Here is a 27,854-nt window from a genome sequence, read left to right as displayed (position 1 = left end):
AATTTTAATATATTTATTTTTTTGTTTTTTTAAAGATTTTATTTATTTATTTAACAGAGATAGAGACAGCCAGCGAGAGAGGGAACACAAGCAGGGGGAGTGGGAGAGGAAGAAGCAGGCTCCTAGCAGAGGAGCCTGATGTGGAGCTCGATCCCAGAACGCCGGGATCACGCCCTGAGCTGAAGGCAGACGCTTAACAACTGCGCCACCCAGGCGCCCCTAATTTTAATATATTTAACCCAATATATTAAAAAGTATCATTTAAACAAGTAATCAAAATAAGAATTGTTAGTGAGATATTTTACATTTTTTTTAAATGCTAAGTCTCCAAAATCCAGTGTGTATTTTAATCTGATAGCAAATCTCCATTCAGAGGAGCTACATTTCAAGTGTCCAATAGCCACATGTGGCTACCATATTGGACAGCATAGATTTAGAAGGCTAGTTGGCATAGAGGGAGGGAAAGAGAGAGGGAAGGGACAAGGGAGAGGCCCTGCAGTGGGGGAGCCATAGGGAGCCAGGGGCCAGAAGAAAGTGGCTGGGACCAGGGACTGGGGAGGAGAGCTGAAAAGCAGGAAGGCACTGAGACAAATGTGCTTTGTAAGTTTGCTGGGGCCTTTGCAGTATGATGGCTGGGGCTGTGCTGCTCACGTACCCTTGGCTCAGGCCGGGTCGGAAGGATCTTCAGGGCTGCGTGGAGGTACGTTTCCTTCAAGTGCTGTTCCTTTGGTGTCTCTGAAGTGAATTCATCCATCCCAAAGTCTCTTAGTTTAATAAATCTAAGGAGTTTTTAGAACACCACAATTATCACTGACTTTCTTCTACAGAAATGGCCATCCTCCAGAGGAACATAGTCAAACTACTGTCTTCCAGCACGGGTATCCCTGGCTAGAGGATACCTCCACGACTCTAGATTTGATGTCATGGAGATCATAGAAGAGACTGTGAGAAACAGGGCAGAGAAACTTTCAGTCACTTTTACCGGCATGCCATCCAGTCCATCCAGGGCACTTCTCCACGCTCCACAACCCATGAACTGAAACTCGGTTCAGAGGCATCTTCCATAAAGCGGTTATGCACGGTACTAGTTCACCATACTTGGGATGGCTGGGTGGGAGGGAAATCCACACAGAAATGCCATTTGCTTCATTAGAGACTGGATATTGAAACAGTCCTCTTTCTTGTCAAACTTATAAATTTACAGCAGTGGCAGCCCCAGGCACCACACCTAATTCAAGGTGTATTTCTCTCCCAGGAAATCAATTAAAACTTAAAAATTTTAGGATTGTTTTTTCTACTATATACCCCATTTAGATTTGGTCTTGGGAGTTCCTCGTGCTGGGAGCTGAGAAGTCAAAGATTTCTGGATCTTTCCAGCACATGCTGTTCAAAAAGAAGTTTTCCACCTTCACTCCCATGAGAGGAATAATCCAACCTAGGAGATGTAGTTCCATTAGACCAATAACCCAAGGCTGCACCTCATCTATTTTTTGTCCTGCTTTGCTTCCTTTTAAAAGGTCTCCTCTTCACTGGGTCTTTCCATGGATTTCTTGGGCACGTTCTTTCCCATCACAGGTATTGTCTGCATCCTCACTTATAATAATGGTTCCTCCACCTAGAAACCCACCCAGTAATTCTTTTAAGAATTATACTTAAGTATTTGGGATGGATCTCCCCCCCTCGAATCTGTCCAAAAGTTCTGTAACTACCTGGCAGATCGGCCACAGTCTCCGGCCTGTGGTTTCTACAGTTGCTCTTATTAGGGACTCTCTTCCTAGAGCTGGAAGAGGATGGCTTTCAATGCTTTCCTAAACTTGAGATCCCTTACCAGGTGTGGGGAGGGGAGGGGTCTTTCCAGCTGGCTCTTCTTCCTAATCTTTTCTTTGGGAGCAGCTAGATCTGGGTGTGCCTTTCTATTCCCTTTATATCCATCTACCTTGTCTCTAAAACCCCAATTGTTTTCCCAAGGAAAGATTTCTTTTCTTCCTGCTTAAGCAGCCCATCTGCTTTCATTTGTCTTTCATTCTCTCTTCACTCCTATTTAGATAATAGGACAGAATCATGATTTTGACAACCAATCCTGTTCCTCCTTGAGTTTCTAAGCAAACCGGCTTCCAGATATACTGTTTCAAGACTAGGGCTCTTAAATTATCTTCTTAACTTATGGGTTGATAATAATTTCATTGAGCATTTTGGTGGTGGGGGGGATTGTTTTATTTGTTTTATCTAAACCCAGGAAGATGGAATAGTCTTATGAAACAATGGCTTCTATTCCTCTTGATTATTCATTACTGAAATCTACCACCCTTTGGGAGGGTCACCAATGTTAGCAACCTTGAAATGTAAACTGAGGGCCAGAATTTATGTAATTAACAAACTCAGGATAAACTGGAGGCTAAGAGCTCTACTACCATTATTTCATTTAATTTCCACCATAGCCACCGAGGTAGGTATTAATAATATCCAGTTTACAGAGAAGCACAGTAGGAATTGGAGAGGTTAAGCAACTAATCCATGTTATACAAGTAGTAGGAAGTGGAACTAGGATTAAAATCCAGATCTGATTCTAAAGGCAGTGCTCTCATCATTTGCCCATTAAAAGGTGGGTCCACTGTCCATCCCTGCCTTCTCATTTAAATACATATTGCTTGGACATGAATTTCAGGAAATTGTTGGCTTCCCTTTCCCGTGATGCTTCCAGAATGCATTTCCTTGTGAATGATGAAGTGGCAATGGGTAAGAGTGAATGGATGAATAGGGAGTTCCAGATGGAGGTGAGAAACGCTGAAATGATGGGTTGTATCCATAAATCAGCAGATGTGCACGGCTCTTGGTGACAGACACCCATTTGTCCCATAGCCAAACTGTCTGCTTTGGCTTTGCTGAGCTGCAGTGGAGGCCAAACTATCTACTACTGAATCAGTGACCCAACAAGAGGGGCTGAAATGATTAAATCAAGCCAAATAAAAATCAAATCCTGGGCATTGCTGCAGTGGAAGAAGAAGAGATGTCACATGCCTGCTTCTGAATATTTCAGAGATTATCGTTGCCTGGGAATGGAATTCCAATGACTGGAAAGGCAGAGGGATGATTGCCTTAATGCATTGCCCGTTAATCCTGTTCATCCTTTTGCCAAGGAGTTAATGAAGCTAAGGCGGAAGGAATTGTTATTGAACAACCCAACATCTACTATTTAAGCTAAAAGTAAAGCAGAAAAGGAAGGTCCCCAAAGTCATCAAGGATAATAGTTTAAGCTAGGGAGGGGAATCTAAGGCAGGTTGCTGTAAACCTTGATTTTCAACCCTGTTCCTGATGCAGACGGGCCTGTGGATCTTTTGAAATTTATTACTATTTCATGCAAATTTGAGCCAAGCAAATTCGAAACTGTGTAATAAGAAAATAATAATAAAGCTTCCCTTTAGGTTCAACATTTGGGATAATATAAATAATATAAATTGTCGCGTTCCCAGCAGGAAATAGACGGCACACTTAAATTAGCTGAAAGGACTGTTTACAGAGGTGTGGGCAGGGTGTAGGGGAACTGCCAGGAGTAGTACAATCCGTGCTCCAGACCGATAGGGACAAGGGGAGTGAGTGGTTCCTGAACCCTCAGGAGGACACCTATATGGGGAGGCCCCTGGATGGGAACTTGGGCCTTTGGGAGAGGGACACAGCTGACCAGTGGTGGCCCAGCAGAGTGGGATCCCTAGGAATTGATACCTTAACATCTCTCCTCTATCTCCGATTTCTTGCAGGTGCTGCCCACTGGGAGAACCTGGCTGGAAGCCAGAAAGCAAGGAGACTTATTGATATTGTATATATAGATGGACTCCCTGAGGGGAGCAGGGTGAAGGACCTGGAGGACCCCCACACTAAACCAAAAACTGAGCCAAGAGTCCTATCATTTCAAACCAGCGGTAGGGCACATTGTAAATGGGATTTCTGCTATCGCCCGTGGCACTCCAGCTGGTAAACAGCACTCACACCCTTCCTCCCCCAAACTCTCTATCCATGGTCAGGATGGAACTGTATCCATTTTGAATTATGAGATGCTTTGAGGAAACATGGCTTCCATGGAATTCAACCTCCCCAGTGCACCTTCTTCTCCAAAATACCATGTTGGTTTGGATTCTTCCTATAAGAGATTTTAAGCTGCAAGAAAGATTCTGGCTCACCTCTCTTTATGCTGCTTCTGTGTTCTTGAAATGCCACAAAATTAAGATTTTTCTAAATACAATTCTCTTTTTATTTGGAGGCATGGGACATTTTCGGTGCTGTGCAGCCTTCTTTTCCCTTACCCTAGAATTGATCGGTACTCCAAGACATTAATTTTGAACAGAATTAGCAGCTGTGTTTCCCTTGCACAGTGGATACAGAAATTCTGGCTTCTAGACTATAAGCTCCTTGAGGGCAGGAGTTGTGTCTCATTCAGCAACTTAGCCCAGCTTCCGGCATAATGCGTGGTTCTTAGAAAGTACTCAATAAATATTTCTTGAATAAGTAAACAAAGCTTTTAAAATTATGCATAGATACATAGCCAAATCATACCTATTTCTAACCATATTCCTTAAGTCTGTATTATTAAAAAGATTTCAGAATCACTGTAAATGATACTGTGAGGGTTGAATGGCTCCCACCTCCACTGGACTGCTGGAAACACACAAACTAAGAGTTAGTATCCAAGATGAGTCCTTGTGTATGATTCAGTCATTTTAAGAGCTCTTCAAAGTGCAATTACTGCCAATTAAAAATTTTCCCTAAGACCCAAAGAAAGTCATTTATCCTTTCAGATCCCTGTGAACGCAGAACACTTGGTATCTAGACCAAACCAGGTGTAAGAGTTGCCATGGGGCCCGTTTTGTTTAGTCATCTGCTTTACTTTAAAAATGACAAGGCTGCACCTTACAGTTATCAAGTTCAGCCCCGAGCGGGTTGGAAGGAGTCTTTGATTCTCTCTAGGGCAGCAGGATTCACCTGAGGTGGGAGGGGCTAGAAGGATTGAGAAAGGCTTTGCCCCGTGATACTGTTCTTTGCTTAGAAAGCCTGCATTCTGGTATCTCTTAATGATGGCTTAATTTGGGGTCTATTTAATCCAGGAGATTAAACCAAGCCATCCATTGAGAAGTTAATCCATGCATTTGATTTCCATTAAGAGGGAGAAGAACAGATTTTTTCTCTCTCTTCTTTTTGTCCTAATTTCCCCTTTACTTAAACTTCCTCTCCTCTGCTCAGTGATGTCATTGTAGCTTTTAGTCTCTGGCCAGGGGTGTGGGTGTTAGCGGCTCTCTCGGCACCCGCTGCTGATTCATCTTGGTGAATCATCTGCCTGGGCCTCTGGGCTGGGAGAGAGTGATGTCACTGTTTGTCCTCCTCCTCCCTGGCCTCCCCTTTAATACGCTGCATGTTTCAAACAGGCGTGTTCAGCTGAGGCTGCCCAGGAGCCTGGGAACTCACTAAGCTTCCCAAATGCCGGGTGATCCTGGGCAGGGAGCCCTGGGGTTCTCACCAGCGCAGGGCTGAACTCCTTCACCCTGCTCACCACGAGGCCATTTATAGACTCATACAGCTAGGAGGTGACCGAACTGACACATCCGAGGCAGCCAGGCATCCAGCAGTCAAGCTTCCCAGCCTTGCTCAGCCTCTCTGCTTTGAGGTCAATTATTATAAACTATCATTTTTATAAGGATGCTCTTAGTTCAACGGTTGCATAACCCATGGCTCTGTTTCTCATCAATGATAATTCAGAGCCTCCCGGACAACAGAAATCCCTGGTTTAATCTTTTTTTTTTTCTTCCTTTCCATTTCTTCTTTCTCCCTGCTTCAACTGCTTCCCCACCTCGCTCTGAACTCAACAGTTTCCAGCTGTGTATCACTCGGCTCTGTTTCCACCCAAATTTTTCTACAACGTGCAGCTGGACTCCTTCCAGGTTCCAGATGTGCTATTTATTTATGCTGAAGCATCTGGGCCTCAACACAGTCCTGTCACTGCAACACGGCAAACTTGAAAAAAACAAATCGACTGGCAGCTAGCTGGCAGACTGCACCGCCCTGACAAACCAGGGAGGCATTGCACAGGAGGCGAGGCCAAGGCAAGGGGCGTGAGTGGGGACGGCAACCCAGGCGAAGCGAGCAGCCCACACTCTCCCATGCTGTGGCTTTTAGATGAGTCTAGTACCACTGGAAGATGAGGGTCTGATTCATTTCCGAGCACGATAGTGCTGCTGCAAAATCCAAGTAAGGCATTCTCCTCCGGAAGGGAACCGGAAGCGAGGTTATTCGGTGAAAGCAAATGGCTGTCACCCCTAAGTGATGGGGCTGTGAGCCCCAAAGATGACAGCCCAGAACTGGGGATTATGGGGCTGTCGGGGAGGGACGCTGGACTGGTTGCCAGAGTCCCGGTTCTGGTTCCAACTTTCTCCTGCTTCCTTTCATGACCCTAGGCAAGCCTTTTCATCTGGGATCCTATTCCCTCTTCCATGACGTTAAAAGATTGGGTTAAATTGTGAGGTTTCAAGTGGGTTTTTTTTTTCTTTTCATTCAAACTAAATCTTAAATGGAAGTCTTTTATGTATGTGTGCTCAATGCTCAATATTATGGTGCAAGGAAGTGGTAATAACAGCGTTCTGGCAAACAGCTAACTGGCAGCTCTTTCCAGGGCACACGGTCCCACAGAGCTCAGAGGCGGGGGAGGGGGGCATCAGAAGTGTGTCTCTCCACCACTCAAGCACCCTCACCTTGACAGACATGTGGCTTAGCCTCATGGCTTCCCTTCTCAGTAGCACAGAGAACAAGCCCCTGTACTGACACTCTCTCTTCCTTGTTCGTTCCCTGGCCCAGCCTAACTTCCTCCACCACCTCCTCCCTTCTATTACCCTCTTCTCCTTAGCTTCCTGCTAGGATGGCCAGTCTTTCAGCTCCATCCTCTCTGAAGGCGCTGGGTAGAGTAGGCATGGGGCACAACCATTTATAACCGCAGGGGAAACAAACCCTTGGCAAAGGAATCTTCCAGACTACTAAATGGAGCCTCTCTTAGCAGATTTTCTGTGTATTGTACTAAAAGGAACTCTTCTCTCTCTTTTTCCACTTTGAGTCTCATTACTGAAAGCCCCATTTGTGCTCTAGCCTGTGTGGCAAGGCCCAGGAATGAAGGTGAGGGGGAATGTGGTGTGTGTCCGTCTGTCTAGCCATTTCCGAGACAACTATTGAAACTTGAGCGCTCCTTAAAGCACAGTTTGAAGACCACTGCACAAAATGTAATTATCACTCCCAACCCTTGGGTCCTAAAAACTCAGAGAAGAGCATTCTTCATCTGGATTAGAATCCTGGGAAGTTTTTGGGTACTAGAGAGGACTTCTGGAGATTCCCCCACTCTTTCTCATCTGCTGCTTTGAGGGAGATCTACATCCATCATCTTACTAGTTGGGAGCAATTCTCCCTGAGGAACGATTCATAGCTCCTAGCACCATAGAGCTACCCCCAGGTGACACAATTTTCTCTCCAACAGTGCAGTGTGAGATACTCTAAGCACACAGATGAAGGAACATTTCAGTGTCAGAGAACATCCCTCCATACAGGTGACCTCTTATACATAAACCCAAGAGTCCAGCTGGCCTAGAGATGAGAGCTGGGCCACTAAGGGAGGTCCCAAGTCATCTTGGCTTTGTAGACAAATGGTTACTTTTCTTCTCATCCTCAATGAATGGTACAGCACCATACTTGAAGCGGTTATATGTTGTTTTATTCTTTCCAAATATTTGTTGCCCTACTTAGTGATAGAGTAAGACCTTCTGGCTACATGGGTGCTGAGCTCAGTCACTGATTTACTTTGACCAATGTAATGTGAGAAGTGATGCTTGTCACCTCCAAGATAACACTCAAAGTCCATGTGAAGTTCTATCATCTCACTTTTCTCTCTTCTAACAAAGGGCACTATCTGAAAAGGGCAGAAGCCCAAATAGGGGCTGCTTCTTCAACCTGAGTCTCAGAATGACAAGGATGTGAAGAAGCAGCAGACCCAAGACAGACATGTGGTAGAGAGAGAATATGAACAAGAAATACACCTTTGCTCTTGTAAGCCTCATTCTAGCTGAATTGTTTCTCATGGGTTAGGGGCCAGAGAGACCTAGCTCAGAATTTCAGCTGTATAATCTCAGACAAATCTCTCAAAGCCTCCATTTGCTCATTCATGAAATGGGAACGATAATGGCACTTATCTCACTGGGTTGTTGAAAGGATTAAATACAAAAATGCAAGTAAATTGCTTAGCACAGTACCCAGTAATTAGAAAACACTTGACACATGTTACCTATTATTATTATAAAACATATTTAGGGCATAGGAATAAAAATATGGGTGTATATCAAAGAGAGGAACAATGATAAAGCAGGATAATTGGTCATAAATCTTCTTTTAACACTTAATTTTTAAAATTAATACTCAGTATTTATGGCTCTATATGTAGAAAGAGTAATGGCCCCCGAAGATGTCCAAATCTCAATCCCCAGAACCTTTCAATATGTTACCCTATGTAGCAAAAGGGACTTTGCAAACGTGATTAAGTGAAGGATTTTAGAGATGGGAATTTATCCCAAATAATCCAGGTAGGATGATGCAATCACAAGGGGCTTTATAAGTAAAAGAGGGAGGCTGAAGAGTCAGTGAGAGAAGGAAATGTGAGGATGGAAGCAGAGTTAGGAGCGATCCAGTTGCTGGCTGGAAGAGCCAAGGAATGCAGACAGCCTCCAGAAGATGGAGAAGCCATTAGGATGGAGTCTTCTCTATGGCTTCCGTTAGGAACACACACCTGCCACCACCTGGATTTTAGTCCACTGTGACCATTTGGACTTTTGACCTACAGAACTGTAAAACAATACATTTATGTTTTGTTAGGCCACTAAATGTGTGGTGATTTGTTACAGCATCGACAGGAGACTGATTCAGGCCCAATTCCTTTTTCTGTTGTTTCAGCATTGCTGCTTCTTGTCAACAGGTAGTCTCATTTTCCTGAGTGCAAAATTGTAAAGGTTTGGGTGGGATTTCTTTAGATCCCAATGCATGCTGACTCATAAATTAGGCCCCTGCCTGTGGCCATCTTTCTTGCCAATTCCCTCCCCCATCTCACATGATCCCACTCTATGAATCCCACATACATAATTTCAAATCATAAAAGGAATATTCTATTATAATTTTAAAATGACATGTTATACGTTGTTCACTGTGTGTAGTTTTGGGGGGTGGTTTGTAATATTTTCGAGTCACTACTAAATGATAAAATTAAGGCCAGAAGGCCAGATCCTTAGATAAACCTGAATTATGCCAGCATGATTCTTAACATGACTTTTTCCAGAATTCTCTTCTAGCAAATGAATTCTTTCATCATCAAAAGAATGTCATATAAACTCTCTTGATGATGAAAGAACTCATTTACTAGAGTAATACATGAGGCATATGGTAGTAATTTTTTTTAAACATCACTGGTTGCTGAAATCTTGTTTGATCATAAACGAATTGTTGTTTGCTTCTTTTAGATACTTTTGTTTACTTCCTAATTTTTTTCCTTTTTTTAAATTCAAGTATAGATAACATACAGTGTTAGATGAGTTTCAGGTGTACAATGTAGTGATTCAACAATTCTATACATTACTCAGCACTCATCATGGTAATAATCCCCATCACCTATGTCACCCATCCCCCAAACACCTCCCCTCTGGGAACCATCTGTTTGTTCTCTATAGTTAAGAGTCTGTTTCTTGGTTTGTCTCTCTCTTTTGTCCTTTGTTCAGTTATTTCTTAAATTCCACATATAAGTGAAATCATATGGCATTTGTCTTTCTCTGACTTATTTTGCTTAGCCTAATACTCTCTAGCTCCATCCATGTTGTTGCAAATGGCAAGAATCCATTCTTTTTATGGCTAAGACTCCATTGCATGTATGTACCACATCTTCATCCCTTCATCCATCGATGGGCACTTGGGCTGCTTCTATATCTTGGCTATAGTAATTAATACTGCAATAAACATGGGGGTGCACATCCTTTTGAATTAGTGTTTTTGTATTCTTTGGGTAAATGCCCAGTAGTGGAATTACTGGATTGTAGGGTAGCGCTATTTTTAATTTTTTAGAAACCTCCGTTCTGTTTTCCTTTTTATTGGTTTTAGTGATGGCAGGCAAGAGACAAGAGGAATATTTGTCATCTCTTTCCCACAGGCACTTTCCAAAAATTTCCACTCACCCCTCCAGAGTGGGTAGGCTGTGCCAGTGCTTCAGGGGTCTCCCTTATGCTTGCAGACCTTTTGCAAGAAGTGTGCTCAGTGTGCTCTCACTTCCTGGGCTGTCTCTGCTTCAGGGGTTCTTGGTTCCTTCACTGCTCCTGCCTGTGGTGGGAGAACGAGTCACGTGGGAAGTGTAAATTTCCTGACCCCTCCAACTACAGTTCATAGGTCTAGCCATACCATGGTAAATATTCTCTTTCTGTTCTAAATAAAACAATAATTCTGTGCTCAGACTGTTACTATTTTTTTTTCCCCTCTCATTGGCTCCCAACTCACAAAGTCCAGGCTAGGAGTAGACAACTTTCCAGAAATCTCCTCAACCACAACATGCTGATTAGCTTTATTTTAATAATAGGGTTGCAGTGGGAGAGGTACCCTTTATAAGTCCTGGTGCGAGAAAATAAGCCTTTGAGCTTTCTTGATACCTGGCCTTGTACTTCTAAGTGTCCTCCCATCACTTTAGAGGTCATAGCTATGAACCACCCCGCCCCCCCATCTCCAAACTGCTGTTCTCTGATATCTGGTCCCAGAGAAGGGTGGTCTGGTTGCTCTCCAGTGACCAGCATCTCCCTCTTGGAGTGTGTGTAAAATCTTAGTAAATACAGTATACTCGCTATCCTCATGTTAGATTTTTACTATTACATTTCAGCCTGGATTCTGCAGTGGAAAACTTAATTGACTTTCATTCACTATTTTTGTCTAAATAGGGTTATATACATTTTTAGCTAGATATTATATGAATTAGTATCTTAATCATACCCAAGACCAGATGGAGTTGGCTTTTCCCGAGGAAGACAAAGCATTAGGTTTTCTTGTTTTAGTTATGAAAATGCCAGCTTGAGCAATTAACTGCCTGGTGTCCTAATTGTCTTCATGTGTGAATCAGAGAGGCCATATGGCCCACCTGATCGATTGTGTGGGTATTAAGAAGGGGAGGAAAAAAAGGATCCAGAGGGGCATAGTCACTCAAGTCTACCATTTATGTCAGAAGTGTGTTTGCTGCCCAGTGAAGATTTGTAGATGCAGCTGCCGGGGGATGTGAGCAGCACGGATGTGTCTCTGAGCCGGTCTTGCAAAGCCTTCATGGTGTAGGAAGATGAAAATATTTTGGGAGTCTAAATTATGTGCGTTAAGAAATCAGAGGGAGCATGGGGTTCTATGCATGAAAAAATAAAGCCAGTTAAATGAAAAAAAAAATCTTGCTTGACAAGACTCTAACCTCTCACGTGTGCCCATCAGGAGTAGCAGCTGTCGCCTAGTTGCCATCACCTCCTGGCTTGCCTCAACCCTGCAGGGGACAGTCCAACTTGGGATCATCTGAGTGCTCTTTATTTTCAAAGGTTTCTCTTGGGTGGCAGCCACAAAAAATCTCTCTTCTTTGGAGGAATTCAAGTAATTTCCAGATATTCATTCGTGATTTCATTTAAAAAATTAGTTAAAAAAAAATAAGGGTGTAAAGTAGGGGTTAAAAAGTGGAGTCTACAAGCAGAATTATTTTGTTTGGTTCTCACAGGATCTTTAAGAAATTTCACATAAAAATGGAAATTTCTCCATGGCTACTAAGTGGCAACCGTCAGCCTGAGAAAGGGCATAACCCACCCGTTAGTTCCCTATTGATGTGCACAGGCCTGCTTCATTCTACCACCTGCCTGGTCCTATACCTGAACCCTGACCTGAATAACCACCTCTCACACTACGGGGAAACTGAGGTACAGAGTCACTCTGAGAGGCAAACGCAGGTTAAGTCCCCAAGGACTCAACTTTGTGTGTGAATGGCACTTGAAATGGGGAAAAGTTTTTTAAAAGCAACTGGAATTGTTTTTCTAAACACATCAATGTGTTGGGGGAGCAAAGAAAGAAAAGTGATGGAGACAGAGAAATCGATGACGAAATGGAAGGGGAGGACATGGCTCTTGGGAAGGCTTTGTACCAGAATTCATCGTCCATTCCTCACATGATGTCGCCCCCCACAGACAATACCCAGGCTCCAGGCACAATGTCAGCTGGAGAAGGCCCCATGTGCAGAGGCTGACTTCAGGATATATGTCCAGGTTCTCCTCGAAATTCCACAAACTCTATATCCTTGGACGAAGCCACTATCGCTTTGGACCTGGACCACCACAGAACTGCTTTTACCAAGTGGCTCTCTGTTCTGCTTGCCAGTCTATGTGGCTGGTGCTACAGGACACGGCCGTGGTGCTGGATTCAGCATCAGCATGGTCCTGGGGCTTTCACTCCTGATATTCCTTTCTGGATTCAGTATGGGGAATAAATGTGTTTTCTCTGAGAACCCGTTTTTTCATTTTGTTGCTGGTGTGTGTGTGTGTGTGTGTGTGTGTGTGTGTTTAAATACTGCAAACATTATAAAGGTTATACCACATCTGATTTCTCTCTTTGCACTGGTGGGTTAAAGGCCAGAATCAAATCCATGGCCAGCCTCCAGCAAGTAAAGGAGACACAGTGGAAAGGGACACATTCGGACACTTCATTCTGTTTGTTTTTTTTCCCTTAATTTCCTAGACCTTAATTTTCCTTTGTTCCTTTTCTTGACTATTAATTCTTAAGTGCTTTTGAAAATGTCTTATTGCTATCAGATATTACCCAAATACAGAATGAAAAACCAAAGTGGGCATTCCAGAAAGCAAGGAGTATCTTCAGTTAAATTAGCTTGGGTAAAAGGAAAGGGAACAACAAAACCCCATGCTTATGGGTACTAGCTGACTGCAACATATAATTGAACATTTTAACCACACAATGCTTGCCCATTAATTTAAAATACAATTTAATTTTATCTTTGTTCATTTCCCCCAGGTCTTTGAGGCAAATTCCTAGCTTCATGACGATTTATGGTTTGTTTGATAAAATGGGGGGGGGGTCTTCTAATTGGTTTCTCTGACTACCATAGTTACTTGGCTGGTGTCTGAGGTGTGCTGGGTGATATGAGAGGATTCGCTCCCTTACCTCCATCCCAGGGACCCTACCTCCATGCAGACTCTGGTCATCCTCCATGAAGATCCTGGCCTTCTTCAGTCTCAGAACCTAGTGTAAACCATGCAGGATCTTAGATTATATGAAGTGGAGGGAAACCCAGTTTCTGTTTTTCACATTGCCCTTTGTCAATAACTTTTTTTCTGGGATATACCAAGATTCATATCCAAGTCCTGTTGGGATATTTTCCTCCCAATTTATCTCCCAAGTGAAAATCTACCAACCTCACTTCCTTTTCCAGAACATTTCTGTACTATTAATGTGTTGTTGGGAAAGAAGAAGGAGTAAGGATGTTAAGAGTGTGTCTGTGTGTATATTTAGGAAAGGGGATAATGAAGATTTAAAAAGTTATGAGTATGATATGAATAAAACATTTCTGAATGCACAAAAAGAGAGGCCTTCCATCCTACTGCTCTCTGCACTGGGCAACATGGGATGATGTTGACTGAGGACAGCTTGTTTTGGTTTGGAAATTTGGTTTGGTACAGGAATGACTGCAGTAATTCAAGGAGAAGGCACTGTGCAGCTTACATACAAGGTATATGAGTCAAGTTTGGTGTTTGCAACTCATGAAGCTTCTTTACTGGTTGGAGACAAAGGCTTGCATATGTAGCCCAACTAGGGAAAAATTCAAGTGTGTGATAAATTACTAAATCGCATATTAAAAGTAATAACTGCAATAAATGGGGTGCACCCACAGTTCTAAATTCAGCACATAACCCATTAACGAGAGACTTTCTTGGAGAGCACTTAGTTTTGCTTTAGGGGCCCTCCCTAAATTGTAGTGAAAAGGCTCACATTTGGTGATTGAAGTTTCATGGATTTCATAATTTTCATAATCACAACCTCGTCTTATAAGGCCTTCTTTTAATACATTCTGTTATTTTCTAAAACTATCAATGTCACTTATTTTCTAAGGAGTTTTAAAACACTGTCTCTTAAGTTTCTCCAGCTTTGGAGTTGCGTGACTAAACTCATTAGACCCTGGGTCTGGACTAGTTAATATTATTGTAGTGAGTATGAATTTTCATGGTTGCAGCAACTTACGAAGTTCAGATAACTTGAACATGGCAATTCAAATGACTTGGTAACTTAACATTAAAAATTCCAGTTTCTTTTAGGTAAATACTTAATCACATAGGACGTTCCCAGTTTCTTTTCTCATCTCTCCAGGGCTAAAGCTTCTCCATCCTGTCATTGATGGAGGAGAGTCTGGTGTGAATCTCATCTTCCGTCTTTGTCCGTGTCTGCTGAGGCTTAGGTGCACCTGCCTGGTCTTTGAAATCTGCCTCTACTTCCATTGTGTCCCCCGAGGAAGCCTGCCCCTCATGGTCTTTAGTCATCAAGTCCTTTACTCAGCACCTTCTTTGTCAACAACACAAAGTCCATTCAAATTCCCCAAATGCTCTTAACCAATCTCCACACCTCTCTTGACTAAACATGGGGAAATGCGTGGTTGCTCTTGCACTCTATTCTGGGGCTGTGAGAGATTGAGAGTAGGGTGGCTGGAGGGTGGGACAGGCCGTTTCAGAAATGCCTTTGGCAACACTTAACCTTGTGAAAATAAAAGGAAACCTTGTGGGGCACCTGGGTGGCTCAGTTGGTTAAGCGTCTGCCTCCGGCTCAGGCCATGATCCCAGGGTCCTGGGATCGAGTTCTACGTGGGGCTCCCTGTTCAGCGGGAAGCGTGCTTCTCCCTCTCCCTCTGCCCCTCCCCCCTGCTCATGCTTTCTCTTTCTCATAAATAAAATCTTAAAAAAAAAAGAGAGAGAGAGAGAAACCTTGTATAAAATAAAGTCAGGAGGCCAAAAGGCGAGCGCTTATGCCTTACCACTAGTTGACAATTGCAAACCCAACAGGAAGATTCACACCTTGTAAGTCCATACTACTTTATCGGCTTTATTACCCCAGCAGAAGGAAGATGGTTTCTTCTTGCCCAGCAACAGCGCAGCCAATGAGAGACAGTCACAACTCAGCCAGTGAAAACCCACCATACTTTGAATTCTCAGTTTACTCCAATGGACTTTTGTTTGTAACAGCACCTCCCAATTCCCCCTTTCCTATATGGAAGAGCCTTCCTCTCCTTTGCTCTCTGAACTTGCCTGTAGTTTTGCTACAGCTTGCATGTTCTGAATTACAATTTTCTGCTGTTCCTGAATAAACCCATTTTTTCTTTTTTGCTTATAAAATAACTGGCGGTTTTATTTTTAAAGTTAACACTCAGTACATACTTTTCTACTCTCTTGGCTGCCCTATGATGAAAGAAGCTCTCCGAGGATTTCTTGTTTGGGTTCTAGTTTTCAAGTTGGGAGCTAGTCCTCCCTACTCTCAGATGTCTGTCTTTTCTAGGAGGATGGTCTCTACCAACTCCCCAAGTGTTTTGCTCCTTGGAAGGGTAACTGTGAGAATCCTTTTCTCGAGAGATCCTGCACCAGCTACATTCTCCCTAAATGTTTTCCAAGATCCTTAAACCCAGCTCAGAAAAGGTTCTTACTGCCTCTTTGTGTGGTGGAGATATGGTTTATACATCATCACATGTTTTTCCTCCTTATGTTTTATGTTATAAACTCTATGCACTTAGTGCTCCAGGATTTGCCTTTGAAGAGCTAATTTTTTTTTCTTTTTCAATATCATTGTATCTTTCCCTCTCAAGAGCCTATTTTGAAATTCAAAGTGAAGAATTTGACTTGCTGAATTCGGCTCTTGCTAGGTTCTTCAGTACCTTTCCCTCTCTAGGATAAAAGCCTTAGCCTAAAGATCTAATTTTAATGGTGAAAATGTTGTAGGGTAAAAAGGAAATGCCAAGAAGTAAGAATACATCTGTCAAAATTTTAAAATATTTTACAGCTGCTTATATGATATGAACTGAATGACTTAGGTGGTCTAATACAAAATTTTGCTCTTTGGGGAGGAATTGTAAAGAATCTAGGCAATGTCTAAAGATATTAACTTTAAATAGTTTTTGAAATTTACCATAAGAGGATTTTTCTCTCCCTCTTGGCTTTGAAAATATTCCTATGTCACCCCCTTCTTTTCCATGATCCTCCATAACCTAGGAGGGTTAGTTGGCAAAATCCATACAGTAAGCAAGACTTACTGCCAATTAAGAGCCTCATACTATCTCCTTGGGGAAAGACAAAACCCTGTGGCTAAAAATGTCAAGTCTGGGATCTTAAAGTTCTACCCGAGAAACTGTGGGGAATGTTAGTCTGTTGGTGGGGGAATAGGCTGGATCACTGGAATGTCTTTTTCCCAGCTTGTTAATTTCTATGATTCAAGGAAAACAGACCTTAAAAGGAAGGGAGAAAGTACAATTTTTAGAGGACAAAAGTGAACACGAGTTACTTTAATATTTTGAAAAATGTTTTTATGAATTTTTAATAAAATTTGCAAATGATGAAATATCACCACATTCAAAAGAATCAATTAAATGCTTATATTATCATGGATTTAAGGCCCTCATTATTGGGAAAAGGTCAAAATTCTCCAGATTTCTGAGTTCATGATAGTAAACATATTTCTTTCATAATATTCACAGAATGCTCATGACAAATGCAGTGCAAATGGAGATGTTTTATTCCCAACATGGACTGGTGAAATGAAAACTCCCTTATGTTGAGTATCACCACACCAGGTATAAACCCTACTGAAAAGTGATTCCTGACCAATGTTGCATGTGTAAGAATGTGTATGTACATGCATGTATATATATAATTTTATACATACATATAATTTTTGAACATTGAAAGGTATTTTTACCCACTAGAAAGAGTTTGATATTTCAATCTCTCAAATGATAATTTTATATCATAGAATAGTGGTTAAGAGCATGGGTACTGGAATCTGATTGCCTGGGCTAAAACCATTAATTAGCTGTGTGACCTTGGGCAAGGTACTGAACCTTTTTGTATAGCAATGACTTCATCTCTAAGATGCGAGCAACAACTGCATTTGCCCCATGAGGTGGCTGTGGGGATTAAGTAAATTAGAACATGGCATTGTATAAAGTACAAAATAAATGTGAACTTTCAGTAACATTACTAGTATATACAAGGCCCATGCTAGCTGCTTTGGGGGAAAAAGGAGACACAGTCTTTACCCTCATATGGTTTAATATCTAGTTGGGAACTCAAGCTATTGTCTTATATAAAGTTAAATATTAATACCTGAGAAGAAAATCCAACACTTCAGTTCAGCTGCACGGACCAGCCTCTTAAATATAGAAGCCCTATGGGCTGGGTGACCTGGACCAGAGGAATATCTTTATATAAAATGTTAGTCTCACATTTGCTTCCCTTCACCTGATGCTTATCTCTCTGACATTATGGAAACAGGCTCAAGGCACATTGTATACTAAACACCGTTTGCAGTGGCCCAGCCTACATTAATTTTGCAGTGGTTTAACCATGGGTGAGCAGTCAATGACGCAGCTGCTGATGCTGGATTAAGGCTCTTGACAACAGAGGTTGGTAGAGCTGAGTCCTCTGAGAAGCGGGCCAGCCCAACAATTTCTGCAGTTTGCAGAGGGACAGTGACTGCTTGAGCTGATTTTTAAGTTTTTCTCTGAGATTTACAGACAATTCCAGTCTGTGGCTATCCAGTTTAAGAGGTAATTCTGTACAAGGACTGGCACAAAACCGAGTGTCTAATTGCCAGATAAATATTACAGTTAATTTCTCTGTGAGATCAAGGACAGGATGACTTCCTGTGGTCTGGAATGTTCATAGAAGGCCTTGGAAAGATGCGGTTATGAAGGGCCTTCAACAAGAATTTAAGGTAGTCTTTGGATTAATCCCTTTTAAATCAAATATTAATTCCCCTAATTTATTTTTCTTAAAAAGAGGAATGCCTTTATTTATTTATTTATTTATTTATAATTTTAAGTGGGTCCCAAGCCCAATGTGGGGCCTGAACTCATGACCCTGAGATCAAGAGTCATATGTTCTACCAACTGAGCCAGCAAGGCACACCAACCCCTAACTTAATTTTTAAATTTATCACTAGATTTTCCCCTACAACCTGTCCCTGACTGGTGCTCATATCAAAAGATAATTCTGTGTCTAAGTTATGAGTTTAGTAAGTTTTCATATGTTGATCTGTGTATATAACCTTCACCTATAAAATTGCTTCTGTGGGAAAAACAGGGGTATTCTGAATTTCAGACAATGAATTTATAAACCCATTTTTTAAAAACTCTACTTTGGTTGGTTCTTTCACTCAACAATTAATGAATGATTTCATGACTATCAGACACTGTTGTCGGCTCATATGAACACTGTTGTCGGCCCATATGAACAAAAGACAGATACCTGCCCTCATGGAGTTGACATTCTGGAAAGGAGATAGAGTTAAACAATACACAGAATCAATAATTGGTATAGTATGTTGGAAGGCAATAAGTGCTAAGGGATAATGAAAGAGTAGTGCAGGGTAAGAGGGATGGGATGGGTGGCAATTTTAAACAGGATGATCACTGCAAAGGTTACACATAAGCAAAGTGTGTAGGGAGCCAGCCAACATGACCAACCCCAACTGGGGGAAGAGTATTTACGGCAGAAGGAGGAGCCAGTGCAAAGGCCCTGAAGCAGGAACTTACCTAATGTGTCTGAAGAATAGCAAAGAGACCAGTATAGTTGGAAAGGGGTGGGAGAGACAAGAAGATGAGGTGAGAGAGGTAAGTTGGGTAGTGGCAGCAGGGAACTTGCTAGATCATACAGAGCCTTGCAAAACTGTAGAGGCTTTGAGAAAGTCAGCAGTCACTTGCATTGGGCTGGCTTAAAGCAAGGCCCGCTTGTATCAAAATAATTTATCTTTTCTCTGGTCTCCTATACTTCAACTTTAATGTGGAGACAAATAAACTGAGATCTTGTTAAAATTCAAATTCTTATTTAGTAGGTCTGGGGCAGGGTGTGAAATTCTCCATTTTTAACAAGCTTCCAAGTGATGCCAGGCTGCTAGTCTACAACCACACATTGACAAATAAGAGTAAAGAGGTGTTGAGCTCCCAGGGGCCCTGGAACTTACCTCTCTGTTAGCTGGGTTCAAGGGCCTTCTTGTTCCTTGTGAGCCTGAAAGGACAACCTCAAAAGGTTTTTGTTCACTTTCCTATCAGTCATGGTCTCACCACTGGTCTATTTCAAGGTCCTATCACTTGGCTAGTAACAGCATGGTCTAGAACTCCCTCCAGGAACAAGAGATAGTAAGTTTCTAGGGCCTCCTCACTGCCACTATGGAGGCTCTGACCACATTCCTATCTTACTCCAATTAGGAAGTTCTGACTTGCGGCCTTCACTCCTGGTCCTATACCTTGAGTGAAAGTCCAGCCCTGTAAACTGGCCTGAGACAGCTAGAGGATCTAGGTTATGCTCCTAGGTAGAAGAGAGAATGCCCTGCTAATGACTATTTTACAGGCAAGGCTGGCCTTCGTAAGGGCTAGTGCAGTAATCTGCAGGGGAGCAGGCCTGGGAGGACTCGCCACTTGTGACTATAAAGCAGGGGTTATGAGTCAGCTAGGCCTGGGTTTGAACTGTGCTTCTCTCCCTTACTATGTAATCTCAGGACTATTCCTTGGGGGCCTGGAGCCACAGTTTCCTCATCTGGAAAGTGGGGATGACAACAACACTTCCCTCATTTATAGAGAGGATGCATATAAAGCATGTAGTCAGGTCCCTGGTTCATATGATGCTCACAAAATACTGGTGATTATTTTTGTAATCGCTAGTAACATCCCACCACCTATCAAATCGCTTTGTGGCCCCACACCATGGTACCCACCTTTCATTCTCTGGAGTTCAGGCACCACGGCAAATCCCTCAGCAAAGGCTTTCAAAGAGAAAACAGAGGGGCCCACAGCAGTTTCATCGTGGCAAATGTCACAAGAGGTAATTAAGGAACTGAGATGTTTAGTTTAGAAAGGAGATGACGGGGGTGGGGGTGGGGGATGGACGTGATGGCTGTCGTCACGTCGTCTTGTATGAGAGAAATTAGACGTGTTCTACGAGACCCAGCGGGCACGGGGAGACCAACCGGAAGCAACGAAAGGAAAGCACACCCCCTCCAACAGACAAAGTGAGGTAGGGTGCGCTAGAGGAGGGGGGTGTCGGTGAGGGTCGGCTCCTGCGCAGCTGCGGCGGCGGAGCCAATCGCCGCGCGCAGCCTGTCCTCGCGCGACGGTACAGTCGTACAGTCGTGACGTCGGCGGTTGCCATGGAGAGGCCCGCTAGCTGGGGGCCGCGAGCTGGCGCCAGGGGCGGCAGGGTCGGAGCGTGGCTTTGAAGCCGCTTCCGCTACCACCATGAGCGGCCGAAGTAGGGGTAGAAAGTCCTCCCGCGCCAAAAGCCGGGGCAAAGGCCGCGGCAAAGCCCGAGTCCGCGCTGCTCCTGACGACGCCCCCCGCGACCCGGACCCGCCACAGTGCCAGAGGCTCGGGGAGGAAACCCAGGCGGCACAGGTGCAGGCTGGCGCGGGTTGGGGTGGCCTGGAAACCGCTGCGCCCGCGCCGTCCCGTCGGCCCGGGGAGGACGCTGCCTGCCGGCTCCCCCTGGACTGTGGCCTCGCGCTCCGGGCCCGAGCTGCGGGGGATCGCGGGCAGGCCGCGACCAGGCCCAGCCTGGGGAAGGCCACATCTCTCTCGGAGCGCCTAGCAGCAGACACTGTCTTCGTGGGAACCGCGGGAACCGTGGGAAGGCCGAAAAATGGCCCCCGCGTTGGAAATCGGCGTGGCCCTGCCGGGAAGAAGGCCCCAGAAACCTGTGGCACAGCGGGGAGGGGGCCTCAGGCCATAGCTGGTGGGAAGCTGAAGAAGGGGGCCACAGGGGAGAGTGTCTCCCTCCCTGTGGTAGAGGAAAAGAAGGTGGAGAAGGATGCAGGGTCAGGGCCCCTGGCGACAGATGGCAGCATGGATACGCTGGAGACAGTCCAGCTGAAGCTGGAGACCATGAACGCCCAGGCAGACAGGGCCTACCTTCGGCTGTCGCGGAAGTTTGGGCAGTTGCGACTGCATCACTTAGAGCGCAGGAACCTCCTCATCCAGAATATCCCGGGTTTCTGGGGGCAAGCTTTTCAGAACCACCCCCAGCTCTCATCCTTTCTGAACAACCAAGATAAAGAGGTTCTCAGCTACTTGAACAGCTTGGAGGTGGAAGAGCTTGGCCTTGCCAGATTGGGCTACAAAATCAAGTTCTACTTTGGGCGCAACCCCTATTTCCAAAATAAGGTGCTCATCAAGGAATATGGGTGTGGTCCTTCGGGTCAGGTGGTGTCTCGTTCTACTCCAATCCAGTGGCTCCCAGGGCATGATCTCCAGTCCTTAAGCCAGGGGAACCCCGACAACAGCCGTAGCTTCTTTGGGTGGTTTGCAAACCACAGCTCCATTGAGTCTGACAAGATTGTGGAGATAATCAACGAAGAACTGTGGCCCAACCCCCTGCAGTACTACCTTATGAGTGAAGGGGCCCGTGCGGAGAAAGGAAAGGAGGGCAGACAAGGTCCAGCAAGGCAGCCAGTGGAGACCCCTGAGCCTGGGGCAAACAAGTCCAACTGATCCTGCACTAGTCTCCCTACTACCTCCTGTTGGACCTGTGCCTAGCTAACCACTCGTGTTTGGCTGTCTGCGTTCTCTTCATGTTGGCCTCTGTGCACTGTATTCCTTTTGGACTTCAGTTACAAGAATATGGTATTTATGATCATGTTCTTTTGCCTCCTGGTGGCCTTCTTGCTTTTTCACATTAGTGTTACATGTTAAATGATCTCACCCCTCCTGTTTATATGTTAAGCACACATGCTTCAAATGTGTGCTGCCTTTGTCTACATTGCCCGGACCGTGTTCTTGGCTCTGGCCTTTCCCAGCCGTCTTTAACATGGACACTCATGAGTCATCCTCCAAGAGGACCAGTGCATCCTCAAGCTCTGCTGCTTCAGGGCCAGTGACTTGCCGAGCTTTGTGTTCATGCTGGCCACGCATGCCATCTATGGCCAGTTTTTCTGTTGCCACTGCAGAATGAAGCTAGTGCGCATGGTATTGGCCATCAGCCAAAACTGATTGTCCAAAGCCCTGGGGTCACCGGCCTAGTTGCCACCACCTACTGGATCTCTGACTTTGGCCAGGGGCCTCTGCTGCCCTGCTGGATATGCACAATAGCGCTTGACTGCTGGGCGTGGATGAGGTTAAGGGTGAGAAGCAGTATGCCATGTGTTCTGTACCATCATGTGTCTCTTCTTGCCTCTGGGCCATTCTACCGTTGAACATTCGTCAAGGTCTATACCATGCCCTGTCATGGTCAGGCCATTGAGACTTGTCTAGGTTGCTATTGGCCCCAGTTGGCCTCCTGGTCAACGAGGATCCCAAGAATTGCCTGTGGATCCAGGTCCCCTGCCAGTGCATGAGACACACACCTACCCTCCCTAGCCTTCCAGGAACCCTGCTGCCTGCCAGACTGACGGGCAGGTGTGTGGACATGTGCTCACTGTCATCATGCCGTGGCTCCAGGTGAGGGTGGGGACTGGACCCACGTACAATCTGGGTACCTTTGTCAGCTCCACTTATCCCTTCCTAGCACATGACCAGAGTGCTATAGTGGGGTTGCTGGGGAAGAGGTACTTCTGATCTGTGGGCCTGTGTCTACCTCATCGCACACCTCTACACCTTACTTGCCCTTCCTTCACTCCCTCTCTTCCTTCTTTCCTCCCTTCCTTTCCTGTCCTCCTCCTTCCTCCACTTCTCCCTTCCTTTCTTGTTTCAATATTACCACAGCTCGGAAAGAGAAAACGACTGAGAAACTAGGGTTTTCTGCATACAGCTAGCGAGGCAGCTGGGACTTGCTGTGCACACTCACACACGGCTGACAGGGGGTAGAGGAAGCCAGAAAGCTGAGTGGGTCTGTGGTCAGACCTTGGTTCCGACTCCTGGGTTCACTCTGTAATTCTCAAGTTGAGAATTCTTTTCATGGCTCCACATGTGTTAGAATTATAAACCCTAAGGCAGCAGTGTCATGGACTAGTGTTTACTCCGTTCCAACTTTTTTTTTCTTTCTTGTTTTGTGCCCCTTAAGACCCAGGTACCTCCTATTGTTTCCTCCTCTGTGGTAGCCTCTGGCCATCTGGCCCTCATTCTCCAGCTTTCCACTCTCAGCAGTCCTTTGCTCTCTTTACTTCTACCTTCAGATACCCTTAGGAGTAGGCTTGTGTCCTGGGGCATGAGGACAGGCTGGGCAGAATCTCTTCTGGATCTCCAAGGCTCATTTCCAGGGAGTATAAAACCTGAGCTGGTCCCTCTTTCTCCTCCACATCCCTAAGGGTGGGGCGGTAGGACTGTAACTACACTTGCCCTTCCCCTAATCTCCCTTTCCTTACGGGAGACCTTGTTCTGAGTCCCCCAAGGGCTGGGGAGGCCTTGACTCAAATTCATAGAGAGGGTGTGCCGGGCGGGGGACTTGGAGCAAAAACACAGAGCAGGAATGAGCCTGGTGTGGAGGGGGCCTGGGGATGCAGGAAGAAATGGCTTGAGAAGCCTCAGGGAGAGGATGCCTATCTCTCAGTGAAGGCAGGGACGGGGCGGGACCTTCCCCAGAGTGAGGAGGGGAGAATTAAAAGGGTCCTGGGCCAATACGATGCCTAGGTGAGGATTTGCCCACAGTTTTGTCCGATGATTATTTCATCATTAGTGGATTTTATAAATCACAGAAACAAATCCAAAATAGAATAATGTTACTTTGGATGCTTTCTCTTTTGTTCTAGGTGTGGCCTTGCGTATGTGGAAGATTGATGCTCTATGCTGCTTATTTTGCCATAAGTAAAATCTTACCACTTCCCCCATTTTTGCCTAATGGGAAGATGTAGCTGTATAGGTCTGCTTTTTTCTTTTCTTTCTTTTCTTTTCTTTACTTTTTTTTTTTTTTTAACTTTTTGCTCTTTATTATGGACATTTTCAGACATGCACAGAAATGGAGAGGATGGTACCTGCACCCTGCGTACCCATCACCTAGCTACATCAATTATGATCAACCTGGTATCTTCCTCTCCCCACCTGTATTGTTGATGGAAAATCCGACACTGTGCCGATTCAACCTTGACTGCTCTGGGAGATCGGGACTCTCTTCTGGTGGTGATAGTGGTGGGGGTCACTGTCATGATCACATCAGGTCTGCTTTTTGTTTTGAATGTTAACTAATGAAGTTCCAGAAATGGGCCTTAGAAGTGAAAGTCTTCGGGATAAATAGGGAGTTTCAAAAACAGGTGAAAAGATGCTCCCTTTCCCCTGTATCCACAAAAGGAGAGAGAGAGAGACTGTTCTGTTGTAAATCCTTTGAAGACTGATACGATAAGGTGCTTATTTGAGACCCTTCACCAGAGTATCAGTCTTTTTTGCCTGTGAAAGATGGAGACTTGTGTGACTATTAGAAATATCATCAGCTTGTCCTGGTCTCATAATATAACTGGTCTTGGAAGTATAATTTGGAAATTGTTTCTGTGTTCTGAGAAAATAACCTCCCCAAAGCAATCAGTTACTGGTTGTCTTACTGGTAATTTGACACCCTGGTAATAATGCAATTATTCCTTTGTTCCTAAACAGTATAAATAGTTGTAAGCTTGCATGCATGATGGAAAAATAAAAGCCTGTATCTCTGTTATATTTTTTATTTTAAAAAAAGAATTGGAAGGTGAAGCCGAGCTAGGTAGTTGAGGGGATGTATACATTGGACTCAAAGAGTGATTCCTAGGTCTCAGGCCCTGGTGTGACAAGCTGCATAACAATATATAAAATTCTGATTCTCACGCCTTTAGCAGAGATCGAAATTCTGTTTTTGGTTCTGGGAGGAAGCCCGGTAGTTCTTGTTTTTAACGAGTTTTCCAGGTGATTTTAGTGGAAATCCAGTGTTTCTCAAATTGTAGAGTACATCTGAATTGTGTGAGGAATCCTGTTAAAGTGTGAATTCTGATTCAGTTGTCCAGGCTGGAACCTGAGATTCTGCATTTCTAACAAAATTCCAGGTGATGCCAGTGCTGGTGGTTTGTGAACTGTACTTTGAGTAGCAAAGGAGGTGACGTTCAAGTCCCATTCAGACTAGAGCAGCAGTGCTCAGCCTTGGTTGCACATTAGAATTATCTGGGAGACTTAAATATACTGCCAGAGCTCTGCACAAATGCCAACTAAATCAGAATGTGGGAAGGGGTTAGTCCAGGTGTAGGTGTTTTAGAAACATCCCACGTGATTGTGTTGTCTAGCCAGAGTTGAGAACTGGGGTCTCTGATGCCGTTCATAACACATATGTAAGAAGGTTAATTCTATTCATCAAGGGAAGCAGCAGCAGACAACAAAAGGCCACGAAAAGCTGTCCAGCAGAAAATAGTTGGAAAAAATTAGAAGTGGGTTGTTAAATGACAAAAAAATAAAATTGGTTTATATGATAAAGGGCTTGAATCAATGCACGTGCAGTGTTCAGAGCATAGTAGGTGTTCAAATATTGAATGAATGAATGAGTTTGAAACGCAGTTTGTAGTCGGATGCCTCAGGGCTAGTCTGGTAATTAATTTGCAAAGTAGGCCAGTTTTGTTTCATGAGGATATATGCATCTGTTTGTTAGGGCTGCCATAATGACGTACCACTTACCGGCTGGCTTAACCAACAGAAACTGACTTGCTCTGTTTTGGAGGCTAGAAGTGTGGGATCAAAGTGTGGGCAGACTAGTTTCCTCTGAAGGCCCCCCTCCGGGCTTGTGGGTGGGCCTCTTCTCTGTCTTCACGTGGCCTTTCCTCCGTGCGAGCCTGGGAGCCGTGGACGGAGGTGGAGACTACGTGGCTGTTCTGCAGGGCCGGATTGTTTCCTTGGGGGCGGTGCTGGCCGAGGGTGGCTACATCTTCAAAGGGCAGTGGGAGGAATCAGGATTTTTATACAGAATCTCCCAATTTTGAATGCTTTCAACTAAAAAAAAATTTAAACACCCAGAGCCTTGCTGTACGTGGCATGCAAAGAGGTATAGAGAGCAGCCTCGGATGCTCAGGTCTCGTCTTGGGATTCGTGCCGAGTCCCCTGGGGTTACGCCCTGGGAAGGGCTCTCTGCCCAGTTCGGCTCACACACTTGCTTCTTCAGAGGTGCGAAGCCTTCACTCTGATCTGGGGTTCACTCCCTCCCCATGGGCCCCTTCCTTCATTGCCCCCTGAACGTGCCAGTCCCGGTTATACAGCTGTGAACAAATAGAACTTTGAATTCTGCCCCCTCCTAGGTTTCAGCCTCTCAGGTTTTGCCGGGGGACTGTCAGTCAATCTGTCTTCTCCTGCCTAGGGCTGCCGCGTGCCTTAGACCCATACGGGAGCTAAAGGAAGCCTCTTCATCGTCTGACCTTCAGGTCAGAATTCACAGGGCAATTAGGTTTTTAATAACCTGGGAAGTGAGGGCTCTTTGGAGTAATTCTTGTTAGGCTGAATCCCTGGCCCTTTTCTCAACTTTGCGTTTTATTACAAAAGGCCTTCTTTTGGTTTCTAAACTTGTTACGGGCTGGGCTTTTTTGGAAGTATGGGGGGTTTGATTATGCCATGGGTGAGGGAGGAGACAAAAATAGTCTTACTACTCACAGCTTATTGAAAGTTTTTATCAACTTCGGACTGTCTATCCTTACACTTTGGGCTTCCTGTCTCTGGTCTTCTCCACGATTTGCAACAGGGCAGGGAGGCACACTGCTCCGGGGTGGCCTCACCTAAGGAGGAGACTTTGCCCTCATTGGTCCCTTTGAAAATTGTGGAAACTCCTTCTGCCGTCTCTCCCCTTGAGATCTGGGCCTCGGTGAGCCACTGTTACTGATGGGTGGGCCATATCCCTCAGGGGTTGGGGCAGCAAAAAAAAAAAAAAAAAAAAAAAAAAAGCAGAGAACCCAGGCTATTCAGTCTGTGGTTTTTATCTCTCTTTGTCCTTAGCATTTTCACTTCTGCTTTTGGAATCTTCTCCAACCGTATTTCACCATTCAGGGTCCCAACTCACTTCTGATTCATTTTCACCTGAAACTCTGACTTCGTGCTTCTGGACCCCGGATCCGCATTCTCTGGTCAGGTGTTCAGTTACATACTCTCTAAGGCTCAAACCTTGAATTGCTTCCTCCTCTCCCTGCCTCCTGTCAACTTGGTTCTCAGCTGAGCTTTGACAGATAAAGACAAACTAGCCTCCGTCTGTGTGACACTTGATGGTTCACAAAGCACCGTCACTTACATTATCTCAGTTGTAATAACTATCCGGTAAGACGGCTCAAAGGGGTTAAATGACTTGACCAAAACCACAGAAATAGTAAGCAGGAGAGCCAGAACTCAAACTCAGGTCTGCCAGTTCCAAACTCTATCCATACTTGTGATGGTAACTTGAGGCCCAAGCAGATACCTGGTACTATGAATCTAGACCCTTCTTTCCACAGAACCTGTAATTAAACCATCACATAGTGTGTCAGAACCCTCAGCACTGGGATGTCTGGGTGGTTCAGTCCGTTAAGTGTCTGCCTTCAGCTCAGGTCATGATCTCAGGGTCTTGGGATCGAGCCCTCAAATGGGCTCCCTGCTGAGCAGGGAGCCTGCTTCTCTCTCTCCCTCTGCTTCTCCCCCTACTTGTGCTCTC

The 27,854-nt window shown here is 44.7% G+C and overlaps 1 protein-coding gene and 1 long non-coding RNA gene across 4 annotated transcripts; one reads left to right on the top strand and one right to left on the bottom strand.

Annotated features, from left to right (window-relative positions):
• Position 1: 1 nt before the first annotated feature.
• LOC113252902 (uncharacterized) lies at positions 2 to 20,508 on the bottom strand. The gene is made up of 3 exons (XR_003315104.4): positions 20,035 to 20,508; positions 19,285 to 19,328; positions 2 to 13,311 (listed from the first exon to the last, which is right to left on the bottom strand). It is a non-coding gene; the product is annotated as an uncharacterized LOC113252902 (long non-coding RNA).
• Positions 20,416 to 24,887, top strand: TSPYL5 (TSPY like 5). 3 transcript variants are annotated; one of them, XM_026495680.4, is made up of 3 exons: positions 20,416 to 22,747; positions 23,995 to 24,104; positions 24,189 to 24,887. In XM_026495680.4, exon 1 carries the CDS (start codon positions 20,555 to 20,557, stop codon positions 21,800 to 21,802), a length of 1,248 nt encoding a protein of 415 aa, XP_026351465.1. In that variant the 5' UTR covers positions 20,416 to 20,554; the 3' UTR covers positions 21,803 to 22,747; positions 23,995 to 24,104; positions 24,189 to 24,887. The 3 variants fall into 3 exon arrangements, with proteins under 3 accessions (XP_026351465.1, XP_057164081.1, XP_057164079.1); XM_057308098.1 differs by lacking the exon at positions 23,995 to 24,104; XM_057308096.1 differs by having other exon boundaries at positions 23,995 to 24,887.
• The last annotated feature ends 2,967 nt before the right edge of the window (positions 24,888 to 27,854 follow it).

This window comes from Ursus arctos, unplaced genomic scaffold (assembly GCF_023065955.2).
Source record: "Ursus arctos isolate Adak ecotype North America unplaced genomic scaffold, UrsArc2.0 scaffold_6, whole genome shotgun sequence".
NCBI classification, from domain to species: domain Eukaryota; kingdom Metazoa; phylum Chordata; class Mammalia; order Carnivora; family Ursidae; genus Ursus; species Ursus arctos.
The sequence above is the reverse complement of the archived record's forward strand: the minus strand, read 5'-3'. Positions and strand labels throughout refer to the sequence as shown.